At 43.0% G+C, this 12,432-nt stretch overlaps 1 protein-coding gene across 1 annotated transcript; it reads right to left on the bottom strand.

The window, feature by feature from the left end:
• Positions 1 to 4,323: 4,323 nt before the first annotated feature.
• On the bottom strand, positions 4,324 to 12,279 carry LOC110531509 (ER membrane protein complex subunit 4). Its single transcript, XM_021614721.2, has 6 exons — positions 12,099 to 12,279; positions 11,312 to 11,458; positions 10,928 to 11,042; positions 8,591 to 8,744; positions 4,802 to 4,962; positions 4,324 to 4,670 (listed from the first exon to the last, which is right to left on the bottom strand). The coding sequence occupies exons 2-6, from the start codon at positions 11,407 to 11,409 to the stop codon at positions 4,635 to 4,637; spliced, it is 564 nt and encodes a 187-aa protein (XP_021470396.1). The 5' UTR covers positions 11,410 to 11,458; positions 12,099 to 12,279; the 3' UTR covers positions 4,324 to 4,634.
• Between the last annotated feature and the right edge of the window lie 153 nt (positions 12,280 to 12,432).

The following is a 12,432-nucleotide window of genomic DNA, read 5'->3' as shown; positions in this document are numbered from 1 at the left end:
ACAAACAAAACAGAATAATGTATCCAATCAAATGAGAAAGTCAAATCATAACAATCATTCTCATCATTAACATAATTAAGTAATTCAGCAATTCATTTCAATAGGAATTCAATATGAAGCATGATTGAGTCATTTAGGATCTCAATCTATAATTTCAATTAGTTTGATATCAGGATTTTTCAATTTAGCAAATAATAATTATGTTTCATATTTAATCCTTCCAGGTTTGTCTTCTTATGTTCATGTCATTTTGTTACATTTGAACCATTTATCAATGGTGTAATACTCCCGTGATCTGTTGGTCTGTGATCATTTACCATTTACATAACACAATAGGTTTGAAGCGTGCGCTCCAAACCACGCTCTGCGGAAATAACTATAAACAACAACTGATGCTCTCCCAACAGCATTGAAGGTGCCCAAAAACACAGTGGCCTCCATCATTCTTAAATGGAAGAAGTTTGCAACCACAAAGACTCTTCCTAGAGCTGGCCACCTGGCCAAACTGATCAATCAGGTGGAGAAGGGCCTTGTTCAGGGAGGTGACAAAGAACCTTATGATCACTCTGACAGAGCTCCAGAGTACCTCTGGAGAGATGGTAGAACCTTCCAAAAGTACAACCATCTCTACAGCACTCCACCAAGTAGCCTTTTATGGTAGAGTGAAGCCACTCCTCAGTAAAAGGCACATGACAGCCCGCTTGGAGTTGGCCAAAAGGCATCTAAAAGGACTCTCAGACCATGAGAAACAAGATTCTCCGGTCTGATGAAACTAAGATTGAACGTTTTAGCCTGAATGCCAAGCATCACACCTGGAGGAAACCAGGCACTATACCTACAGTGAAGCATGGTGGTGGCAGCATCATGCTGTAGAGATGTGTTTCAGGCAGGGACTGGGAGACTAGTCAGGATCGAGGGAAGGATGAATGGAGAAAAGTACAGAGAGATCATTGATGATGTCCTGAGCGCTCTGGTGCAGGTTCTCAGACTGGGGCAAAGGTTCACCTTCCAACAGGACAATGACCCTAAGCCCACAGCCAAGACAATGCAGGAGTGGCTCCGGGACAAGTCTCGGAACGTCCTTGAGTGTCCCAGCCAGAGCCCGGACTTGAAACCGATGAAACTTCTCTGGAGAGTCCTGAAAATAGCTGTGTAGTGACGCTCCCCATCCAACCTGACAGAGCTTGAGAGGATCTGCAGAGAAGAATGAGAGAAACTCCCCAAATACAGGTTTGCCAAGCTTGCAGCGTCATACCCAAAAAGACTGGAGGCTGTAGTCGCTGCCAAAGGTGCTTCAACAAAGTACTGAGTAAATGGTCTGAATACTTATGTAAATGTATTATTTCCGTTAGTTTCAAAATAAATAAAAATTAGCAAAAATGTCTAAACCTGTTTTCACTTTGTCATTATGGGGTTTGTTTGTAAATTAATGACGGGGGGAAATTATTTAATCAATTTTAGAATAAGGCTGTAATGTAACAAAATGGGAAAAAGTCAAGGGGTCTGAATACTTTCCAAATGCACTGTACAGTACCACCTTGACATCTGTGATCTGCTTGCCTCAATAAATGAATGCTAGAATATTGGTCGCTAGGATTAGCTATTTGCATCTAGTCTCTTAATAATTGCATAACGGTGAAAGTTAGACACGTGTCCATTATAGTCATACTGAGAGGTGATGCAAGGCTCGCTACCTTGACTAGATTCCTCCAGAATCGTACACAGCCTGTTGCATTTATTCACATATTATTGGAGTCAGATTGATGAACGCAGTTTATCATTATATTGAACATAATGGTTGGATGATTACCATTAACTATAAATGGTGACTCCTCAGTTAACAATGGGGATTTCCATACACCCTTACAGTGGTGGTGTGTCGCTTTGTTATTGTTTGAAAAGCAGATTGCCCCTTTAAGTAAAAATACTTTAAAGTACTACTTCAGTAATTAAGTAATTTTTCAGGCTCTGTACTTTATATTTTTGACAACTTTTACTCGACTACATTCCTAAAGAACATATGCACTTTTTACTCCCATACATTTTCTTTACTGGTGGCGCCACCTTGAGTTAGGAGGTCAGTAGTGGAGGTCAGTAGTGGTAGTAGCATTAGCTTCTTCCTCCAGTACCGGCATCTCACCACAGCTAGAATCCTAAGAGGGGGGGGGGGGGGGGGGGGGGGGGGTTAGTGACAGCATTATATTTTGTACAAAACCACTGCACCCCTATCAGTATCAATCAGATTCAACAATATCAATGGCCTAGTCTCAAATGACACCCTATGTCCTATATATATATATATATATATATATATATATATTTAACCTTTATTTAACCAGGTAGGCCAGTTGAGAACAAGTTCTCATTTACAACTGCGACCTGGCCAAGATAAAGCACAGTAGTTATATAGTACACTAATTTAGTACTTATAAATAGTACACTACAATAGGTAGCATAGTGGTCAGAGCGTTGGGCCAGTAACCCAAAGGTTGCTGGATTGAATCCCCGAGCTGACAAGGTAAAAATCTGTCGTTCTGCCCCTGAGCAAGGCAGTTAACCCACTATTCCCCGGGTGCCGAAGGCGTGGAAGTCGTTTATGGCAGCCCCCCTCACCTCTCTGATTCAGAGGAGTTTGGTTAAATGCGGAAGGCACATTGTTGTACAACTGACTAGGTACCCCCCTTTCCCTTATTTCAAGGAGTTGACCACTATACAAACGCATAGAGATAAATAGAGAAAGAAGCCATTATGGCAAAGATAAGAGACGTTCTCTCTATGGTGTCATTTAATCTGTTCCTTATCGTTACAAGCCTAATTGCTTTACCTGGCCCTGCCAGGGACTGGTGGCGCCATCTAGAGTTAGGTCAGAAGTGGGTTCACTAGTTTCTTCTTCCAGTACATGCATATCATCAAAAGGTAGAAGAATCCTAGAACAGGTTTAGCAAGTAACAATTATATGTTAAACTTTCCCAAAATTATTCTGGTTTTCCAGGAATTCTGGTTGGAAGATTCCCGGATTCAAGAAGGAATAAGCAAGAAACCTGGTCCTGTGGATTCTGTCTATTGTGCTCATCTGATGGCTTCTACACACACCATGCTGATTGGAGACAGAGAGAAATAAAGAGAGAGTGTGGTGGGGACTCCTAAAATACAGTATTTTTGGAATGGAGGAAATTATTTACTGTAGTCTACTTTGAGAACAAACTCTCACATCTTTCACAGCAAAGAAAGAGCGAGCTAGCTAGCGAGACGGGAGGGTCACAGCTAGGCATGTCGACAGTGCTAAATCTAACTCGGGAGGTGCCGGAACAAAAAGTGAGCACGAGAGGGTGGTTGGGGAGTTCTGAGGTACTGGAACACATATCATCGCATTTGTGTAGTGACATAGAGCAGTATAGACATTTACAGAGGTTGCACACATTGGCCCTCCCCTTCCCACCATTCACTCACTCATTTACTAATTAACAGCCTGATAGTAAGCAGCAGCAGGTCATATACAGTACCAGTCAAAGGTTCGGACACACCAACTCATTCAAGTTTTTCTTTATTTTGACTATTTTCTACATTGTAGAATAATAGTGAAGACATCAAAAATATGAAATAACACACGTTTTGATTTGTTTAATGTTCTCCAAAGTAGCCAGCGATTGAAAAAACATGACATATTCCTCACTATTTGCTGTCATCAATGTCTTACCTGCAGTCTAAATTAGTTTTCATTTATCTGCCATCTACACTCCGTGGATGGGCTACCATCGCCTATCTCTGACCACGTTTTGAAGCAGAATATTCTCTTGGAAATAACCACATCGTGGAGGCAGGGGAACAAATAAAATAGGCGAGATTCATTTGTTTAACAGTGCAAATGTTGCTCAATGATTGGCTGGAATTTCAGTTAGTAATCTCATTCTTTTTCTTCTAACCTGTTTTGTTTGTAAAATTGTCAGCTTGAGCCATTGCTAATTTCCATCAATTTAAGACTTGCAATGTGTAACATGCATGAGCAGAAATAGTCATATGTAACCATTGTTACAAAGTGGACGATTTGGAAGAAATGGCCTGATGATACAATGCAAAACCTACCTTTCCACATTCTTCACCAACGTGGAGAAAACAAGTTTGAAAACAGAGGCGTGTCCAAGGTTTAAAGAGGAAATCTCCATTTCTGAAGAATGTTTTTATTCACTATTCTAGAACAGTGACATTCCCACACATTTGCCAGTGGAGTCATCATTTCTCACTGTAGCAACTATTCTGTCCTGTGCAAGTTTTTCTTCAGTTTTCTACAAAATACATATCCAAACAATACATTTGACACCTTCATTTATTTTTTGACCCTTTTATTTGACAAAAAGTTGAAATGAAAAACGTGTTATGGTGACATCTTAATTAAACCTAATGTGGATTTAGTAGGATGGTGGACGTGGTTTGCCCCCTAATATTATCAGTTGTAACGTTTGATCACCTGTGAAAATTGCAATAAAAACCCACGAATGAACAGCAACAAAGTGTAGGGATCAATACAAACCTTGAGGGGTTTGACAAAAACCTAAAAGCCAGAGACTCGGAAGAGATTTCATGTATTCATAATTAATAGTCGAGCATCTTTCAGTGTGCACGCGCATCTGTCCTCTTCACAACACCATCCCTCCACCCATAATCTCCATTCTCTGCAGAGGACAGAAAAGGCGTGAGTAAGATTTCCAATGTATTCATTACACATGACAAATAAACCTGAAAAACATATAAAACACTAAATAAGTGCTAAAACTGGATTTAACAGCATAGCAAAAAATCTCACCACAGGCGGTTCTATGAAAGCGAGCCAATCAGAAGAGTGCGTTGGGAGAAGCCCCATTGATTGACACTTGTAGATAGCCAATGCCGAGCCAAGCAGGTTTCCTACAGAATAGACCAGCCCCTGAAGCCACTGCTGGTTAGAGTTCTCCAACAGCTTGAATGCTGAGAGAAAAGGCAACAGTGAGCAGTGGTAACATGCTGATACAATTTGATTTGACCTATTTTATGTCACATGCGCCAAGTACAACAGTGAAATGCTTACTTACAAGCCCGTAACCAACAGCGCAGTTAAGAAAAATAACAGTTCAACTATTTACAAAAATAAACTGAAGTAATAAAAATGTAACTTTCAGTGATTGGTTTGTCAATGAAATAATAGCCACAGATCCCTGTATATAGGAGGCCAAATCCCCAGAAGGGAAGTTAGTGGTAATAATAGCATAGTGGGATTAAGAAACATGTGACTCAGAGTTTTGTACGGTTGGATAGTCTTCCAACGCCACTAATCTCTCCCCCATTTCTAACAGCCAGGAAACACTTGACATATCTCCCAGAAGATTGGGACCGAGCGACAATTATTATACTGTAACGAGGGTGTTCAAATGGGGTGGGGTGTAGAACGGCCTTGGGATGAGCGATGTGTACCTAACCTGAGCACAGGAAAGTATTATCCACAGGTACCAACTGTAGCAGAACACAGGAGGTCATTGGAGATGTGGTTAGGGAACAGGGTATGAGTTGGGAGACCAGTAGGGAGTATCTGAAAGGTTCAGTCCTAGACTTATCAGTGAACCACGAAGATAACAGGAGAGCAGGAGACAGATTCACGGGCAATAGCTATTCTCACGGCAGTCACTTTAGGGACAGTAACTGAAGGAGTTGTAGTAATGGCAAAGGATAATATAGTAACAGCATGGAACTGGACGACAGAGCACATGAAGGGTATTGTGAAGAACACGTCAGGGGCAGTGTTAGTAGTAGCAGGGGTTACTTTAGTAGCATTGTTGGGATATCTTTTGAGGGCATTGATGTTGAAATGTATATACAGTGTTGAGTTACCCCAAGATGAAGTAAAGTTGATTAAGGCCACCGCATGTGTTTATCGGGTGGACATGGAAGAGGAAAGAGATGGGGAGTGAAGTGAAAATGACATGGCTTGGGAACACCTCTTGGAGCCTGTGGCCTGACAGGGGAAGACTGGGTGAAAGCATGAGGCTTCATATGGCCTTCATTTTAGTGGAATCCAGCAGAAAAGTATCCCGAAGGCATAGTCAGACGAAGAGAGAGTGGGAATCGTCATGTTATCAAACTTGGGTTTTTCTTTGCATATAAACTCAGCAAAATAAGAAACGTTCCATTTTCAGGACCATGCTTGTCCAATGAACCATAAACAATTAATGAACATGCACCTGTGGAACGGTCGTTAACACACCAACAGCTTAAAAACGGTAGGCAATTAAGGTCACAGTTATGAAAACTTAGGACACTAAAGAGGCCTTTCTACTGACTCTGAAAAACACCAAAAGAAAGATGCCCAGGGTCCCTGCTCATCTACGTGAACATGCCTTAGGCATGCTGCAAGGAGGCATGAGGACTGCAGATGTGGCCAGGGCAATAAATTGCAATGTCCGTACTGTGAGATGCCTAAGACAGCGCTACAGGGAGACGGGACAGACAGCTGATCGTCCTCGCAGTGGCAGATCACGTGTAATAACACCTGCATAGGATTGGTACATTCGAACATCATATCTGCAGGACAGATACAGGATGGCAACAACAACTACCCGAGTTACACCAGGAACGCACAATCCCTCCATCAGTGCTCAGACTGTCCACAATAGGCTGACAGAGGCTGGACTGAGGGCTTGTAGGCCTGTTGTAAGGCAGGTCCTTACCAGACATCACCGGCAACAACGTTGCCTGCGGGCACAAACCCACCGTTGCTGGACCAGACAGGACTGGCAAAAAGTGCTCCTCTGACGAGTGGCGGTTTTGTCTCACCAGGGGTGATGATCGGTTTCGCATTTATCGTCGAAGGAATGAGCGTGACACCGAGGCCTATACTCTGGAGCAGGATCGATTTGGAGTTGGAAGGTTCGTCATGGTCTTGCACGGTGTGTCACAGCATCGTCGGACTGAGCTTGTTGTCATTGCAGGCAATCTCAACGCTGTGCGTTACAGGAAAGACATCCTCCACATCCTCCATGTGGTACCCTTCCTGCAGGCTCATCCTGACATGACCCTCCAGCATGACAATGCCACCAGCAATACTGCTCATTCTGTACGTGATTTCCTGCAAGACAGGAATGTCAGTGTTCTGCCATGGCCAGCGAAGAGCCCGGATCTCAATCCCATTGAGCACGTCTGGGACCTGTTGGATCAGAAGGTGAGGGCTAGGGCCATTCCCCCCAGAAATGCCCGGGAACTTGCAGGTGCCTTGGTGGAAGAGTGGGATAACATCTCACAGCAAAAACGGCAAATCTGGTACAGTCCATGAGGAGGAGATGCACAGCAGTACTTAATGCAGCTGGTGACCACACCAGATACTGACTGTTACTTTTGATTTTTACCCCTCCCTTTGTTCAGGGACAAATGATTCTGTTTCTGTTAGTCACATGTCTGTGGAACTTGTTCAGTTTATGTCTCAGTTGTTGAATCTTGTTATGTTCATACAAATATTTACACATGTTAATTTTGCTGAAAATAAACGCAGTTGACAGTAAGAGGACGTTTCATTTTTTGCTGAGTTTATATAAGTTTATGCATACCATAGCACATTATTAATACTTGTTATGTTTTGTGTTTCTTTTTGCTTTCAATTCTTGTGCTGTCACTCTCTTAGGAACCAGACGGAGGACATGAAGTCAAAAGCTCCAGCTGAAATGTCATTATCAGTTGTCCAACGAAATATGAACATAAAAGTGTCATAGTGTAGTTATATATCAGAGGCCACAAGTCTCAGAGGTGTAAACCTAATAATCAACTGTGTTGTTAATGTTTTATTTTTTGTTCATTTATAAGTAATTTCCAAGTGTATATAATGTTGAACAGTACGGCGTTATTATTCAAAAGGGGGGACTGATGGGTACTGACTTCTAAACTGGTAATATCCTTATTCATGTCACTAAGGGAGAGAGTAGAATGCAGAGAGTTTACATCCTAACAGAACATGTTATTGTTAGATATTAGGAACCCTATGGAGTGGAGAAGGGCTTCACTCTGGTTTCAGTTGTTGCGTTATTATTTAAAATACTTGCTACACCAGAAGTTAATGGTTATACATAGGAGGAATGTATATGGTGGGGTCAATTAAGGGTGGATATGAGACATGGGCTTGGAGAGTTACTAAGTGAGGGAAAAGGCAATCACATGGTTGAGGTCACTAGTAAGGGTGGAGAGATGTGGTTTGGTGAGGAATGGGGGCCGAGGTCAGGTCAGGTCAGATTAAGGGAGAAGGAACAGTTTATTACACACATCACTTAACTTCCTGTCTAGCAACAAAGACGTCATTTTTAGAGAGAAGGAGGAAACATCACCTAAAGTGGAGACTAAATTATTGTGCTGGTGGGAACATTTCTTTGTCGTTTCAGCTGTCTGACCCATTGGGTGAATAAACTTGGTTTGAGCTTTTCCTAGTTGTCCGTTAGTTTTTCACTCTGCTTGTCAGAACCTAACAACGGGTAAGGGCTGTATCCAGGCACTCCGCATTGCGTTGTGCTTAAGAACAGCCCTTAGTCATGGTATATTGGCAATATACCACAAACCCACACAAGGTTAAATAAACACTCACTGGCAGACATGGACATGAGAGCCTGGATGGGCCTCCAGGCCATCATACAGACCATCATGATGGGGAAGATGGATATGGTGTTACCAGACATGTACATAATGAATAGATTCATAGGAATCTGCTTCAGAGGCCCCAGAGCTACGTCCCAGCAACGCTGTCATGGGGGGGGGCGAGAGAAAGCAAGTTAATAACAATCTACAGGTAACTGACAAAATAAAGGAAGCACCAAGGTAAAGTGTCTTAAAAGGGCTTCGGGTCACCAGAACAGCTTCAATGCACCTTGGCATAGATTTAACAAGTGTCTGGAACTCTATTGGAGGGATGTGACACCATTCTTCCATGAGAAACTCCATCAAAGTCTTTTGTTGAATAAAACAAATAAAAAACTATTGCGGAAAAGGGGGGATATATTGTGCCGCTCAAGAATGTCCCGTATGTGTTCAATTGGGGTGAGTTCTGGAGACTGAGATAAACACCCTTTAAACCCCCTATGCTCCTTTGAGACCCCTCTTCCAACGTCACTGAGATCTCTTCTTCTAGTCATGGTAGCTTAAACAATGGGCAACGGGGCATTTTTATACACAACCTTAACCAGGATGAGATGTTGGTTGCGTGATTAACTCAGGAACCACACCTGTGTGGAAGCACCTGCTTTCAATGTACACAGCTCAAAAAAATAAAGGGAACACTTAAACACAATGTAACTCCAAGTCAATCACACTTCTGTGAAATCAAACTGTCCACTTAGGAAGCAACACTGATTAACAATACATTTCACATGCTGTTGTGCAAATGGAATAGACAACAGGTGGAAATTATAGGCAATTAGCAAGACCCCCCCAATAAAGGAGTGGTTCTGCAGGTGATAACCACAGACCACTTCTCAGTTCCTATGCTTCCTGGCTGATGTTTTGGTCACTTTTGAATGCTGGCGGTGCTTTAACTCTAGTGGTAGCATGAGACGGAGTCTACAACCCACACAAGTGGCTCAGGTAGTGCAGCTTATCCAGGATGGCACATCAATGCGAGCTGTGGCAAGAAGGTTTGCTTTGTCTGTCAGCGTAGTGTCGAGAGCATGGAGGCACTCCCAAGAGACAGGCCAGTACATCAGGAGACGTGGAGGAGGCCATAGGAGGGCAACAACCCAGCAGCAGGACCGCTACCCCCGCCTTTGTGCAAGCAGGAGCAGGAGGAGCACTGCCAGAGCCCTGCAAAATTACCTCCAGCAGGCCACAAATGTGCAGGTGTCTGCTCAAACGGTCAGAAACAGACTCCATGAGGGTGGTATGAGGGCCCGACGTCCACAGGTGGGGGTTGTGCTTACAGCCCAACACCGTGCAGGACGTTTGGCATTTGCCAGAGAACACCAAGATTGGCAAATTCGCCACTGGCGCCCTGTGCTCTTCACAGATGAAAGCAGGTTCACACTGAGCACATGTGACAGACGTGACAGTCTGGAGACGCCGTGGATAATGTTCTGCTGCCTGCAACATCCTCCAGCATGACCGATTTAGCGATGGGTCAGTCATGGTGTGGGGTGGCATTTCTTTGGGGGGCCGCACAGCCCTCCATGTGCTCGCCAGAGGTAGCCTGACTGCCATTAGGTACAGAGATGAGATCCTCAGACCCCTTGTGAGACCATATGCTGGTGCGGTTGGCCCTGGGTTCCTCCTAATGCAAGACAATGCTAGACCTCATGTGGCTAGAGTGTGTCAGCAGTTCCTGCAAGAGGAAGGCATTGATGCTATGGACTGGTCCGCCCGTTCCCCAGACTTGAATCCAATTGAGCACATCTGGGATATCATGTCTGGCTCCATCCACCAACGCCACGTTGCACCACAGACTGTCCAGGAGTTGGCGGATGCTTAAGTCCAGGTCTGGGAGGAGATCCCTCAGGAGACCATCCGCCAGCTCATCAGGAGCATGCCCAGGCATTGTAGGGAGGTCATACAGGCACGTGGAGGCCACACACACTACTGAGCCTAATTTTGACTTGTTTTAAGGACATTACATCAAAGTTGGATCAGCCTGTAGTGTGGTTTTCCACTTTAATTTTATTTTAGTGTTCCCTTTATTTTTTTTGAGCAGTGTACTTTGTATCCCTCATTTACTGAAATGTTTCCTTTAGTTTGGCAGTTACCTGTATATTCAAGGCATTTTCTTTTTTTAAGTACAATGTGCACAGGGAGATTTGTTAATGCTTCCTGATCATATGTAGCCCGAGGGCCAGTCTGATTGTGTTACCATGCAAACTTCCTGTCACTAATTGACAATGACAGCAACGGATTTGGCAAAAGCACAAACAGATCATTTAAATTCCTCCTCTACACTACCTACCTTCTCCACCAGGTTTTTGTCTGATTCCTGGATGCTGGTGTCTGGGACTGGTTTGTCTGAATAGCCAATTGGATACATCACATCTCCCTGGTTACTCTGTCTGTCACCACGACCCCTGGAAGAGACATAGGTCAGTTCAGTTCACTTTATTCAGAGGGCTGTAGATGGTGAAAGGATATACAGGTTATTCATAGTTCTAACAAGGTAGCTAGTTCTTCAAGCAGGTCATGCCTGTGTATCTGAATTTGAATTAATTTGAATGATCAAATGTGGGCTCTGGGCACAATAATCCACCATTTGTCAGATAAAATCATCATGGCTGATAGAGTGCCAATCCAAAAATCAACCACTAAACCCTACGCACCTGTGGGTTTCTCTTCTTACCTGGCATTGCCCAATGTCAGCTCCAAAGCCCATTTCATCCTCCTAGCTCCTCCTCTTGTAGACAACGCCCCTCCCCCCTGTCCCCCTGGAGTCGCCATGGCAACGTAAAACTCTGCTGAACAACCACACAAAGTAGCACCACAAACCCTGCAAAGAGAAAACACAACATTATTACATGACAGGAACTGAAGTACATATTAACAATGACCAAAACAAACACAGATCTTTGTTTTTGCAGAACTTCATAGATCTTGCTTGTGTCAGAGACTATTACAAAAAAACAAATATTTTCTACTAGAGGAAAGGGAAAAGGCCTTGGTTTGGTTTGACATAGGGCAAACAAGACTATTACAGGGGTGAAACGTATTGGTTTCGTTTTAAATTTGAACGAAAGATCGCTAGATCTGGCTACAATCAAAATCAAAGTGTATTTGTCACATGCCAGATTACAGCAGGTGTAAACCATACAGGGAAATGTTTCCTTACAAGAGTTCAATATCAGAGGCAAGACAGAAAATCCAGAATAGGATCTTTAAAAAAAAGGTATCTGCTTACGATGTTGTGTTTGAATGTTAATACGTTTATCGACGTCAATTACATTTAAAGGCGCTATCAAGACATGTCCCTAATGTAAACTGGAACTTTTGCTAATAGACTACAAATGTACTGAAGCAGCTGTCTAGCTTGATAGCATGCAATCTTAGTTAGCTACCGTTACTAGCTAGTTTCAGACATCTACTATAGTAAACATTAGAGGTTAAATATTTAAAATGCCAACATTCCTTACCTTTTAGACACGTTCCAACTACTGTTTAATACGCTTCTATATTACTATTGTGCAGAATTAGCAGGCAAATAATGGATAATCATCAAATTACAAGTAGTGAACACAACTTGAATGGACGACATATGATGGTCGAAAAAAAGTAAAAAATAACATACGATGGTCGGTCTCATAATGATGACGTTTCATGATTGATGTCGCTATTCACTGCCTTCTTGTGGGCAGACATAGTAGTTGAAAAATACAACTTCCCCTTCAATGGGGTTTAAAGGCGGTTGGCATCCGATGTTAATGGCGCATTACCGCCACCAGCTAGTCAGGGTGTTGAATGAGGAAA

The sequence above is a fragment of the Oncorhynchus mykiss genome, chromosome 9, assembly GCF_013265735.2.
Source record: "Oncorhynchus mykiss isolate Arlee chromosome 9, USDA_OmykA_1.1, whole genome shotgun sequence".
Taxonomy (NCBI): Eukaryota; Metazoa; Chordata; class Actinopteri; order Salmoniformes; family Salmonidae; genus Oncorhynchus; species Oncorhynchus mykiss.
This window is presented reverse-complemented; position numbering and strand designations above follow the sequence as displayed.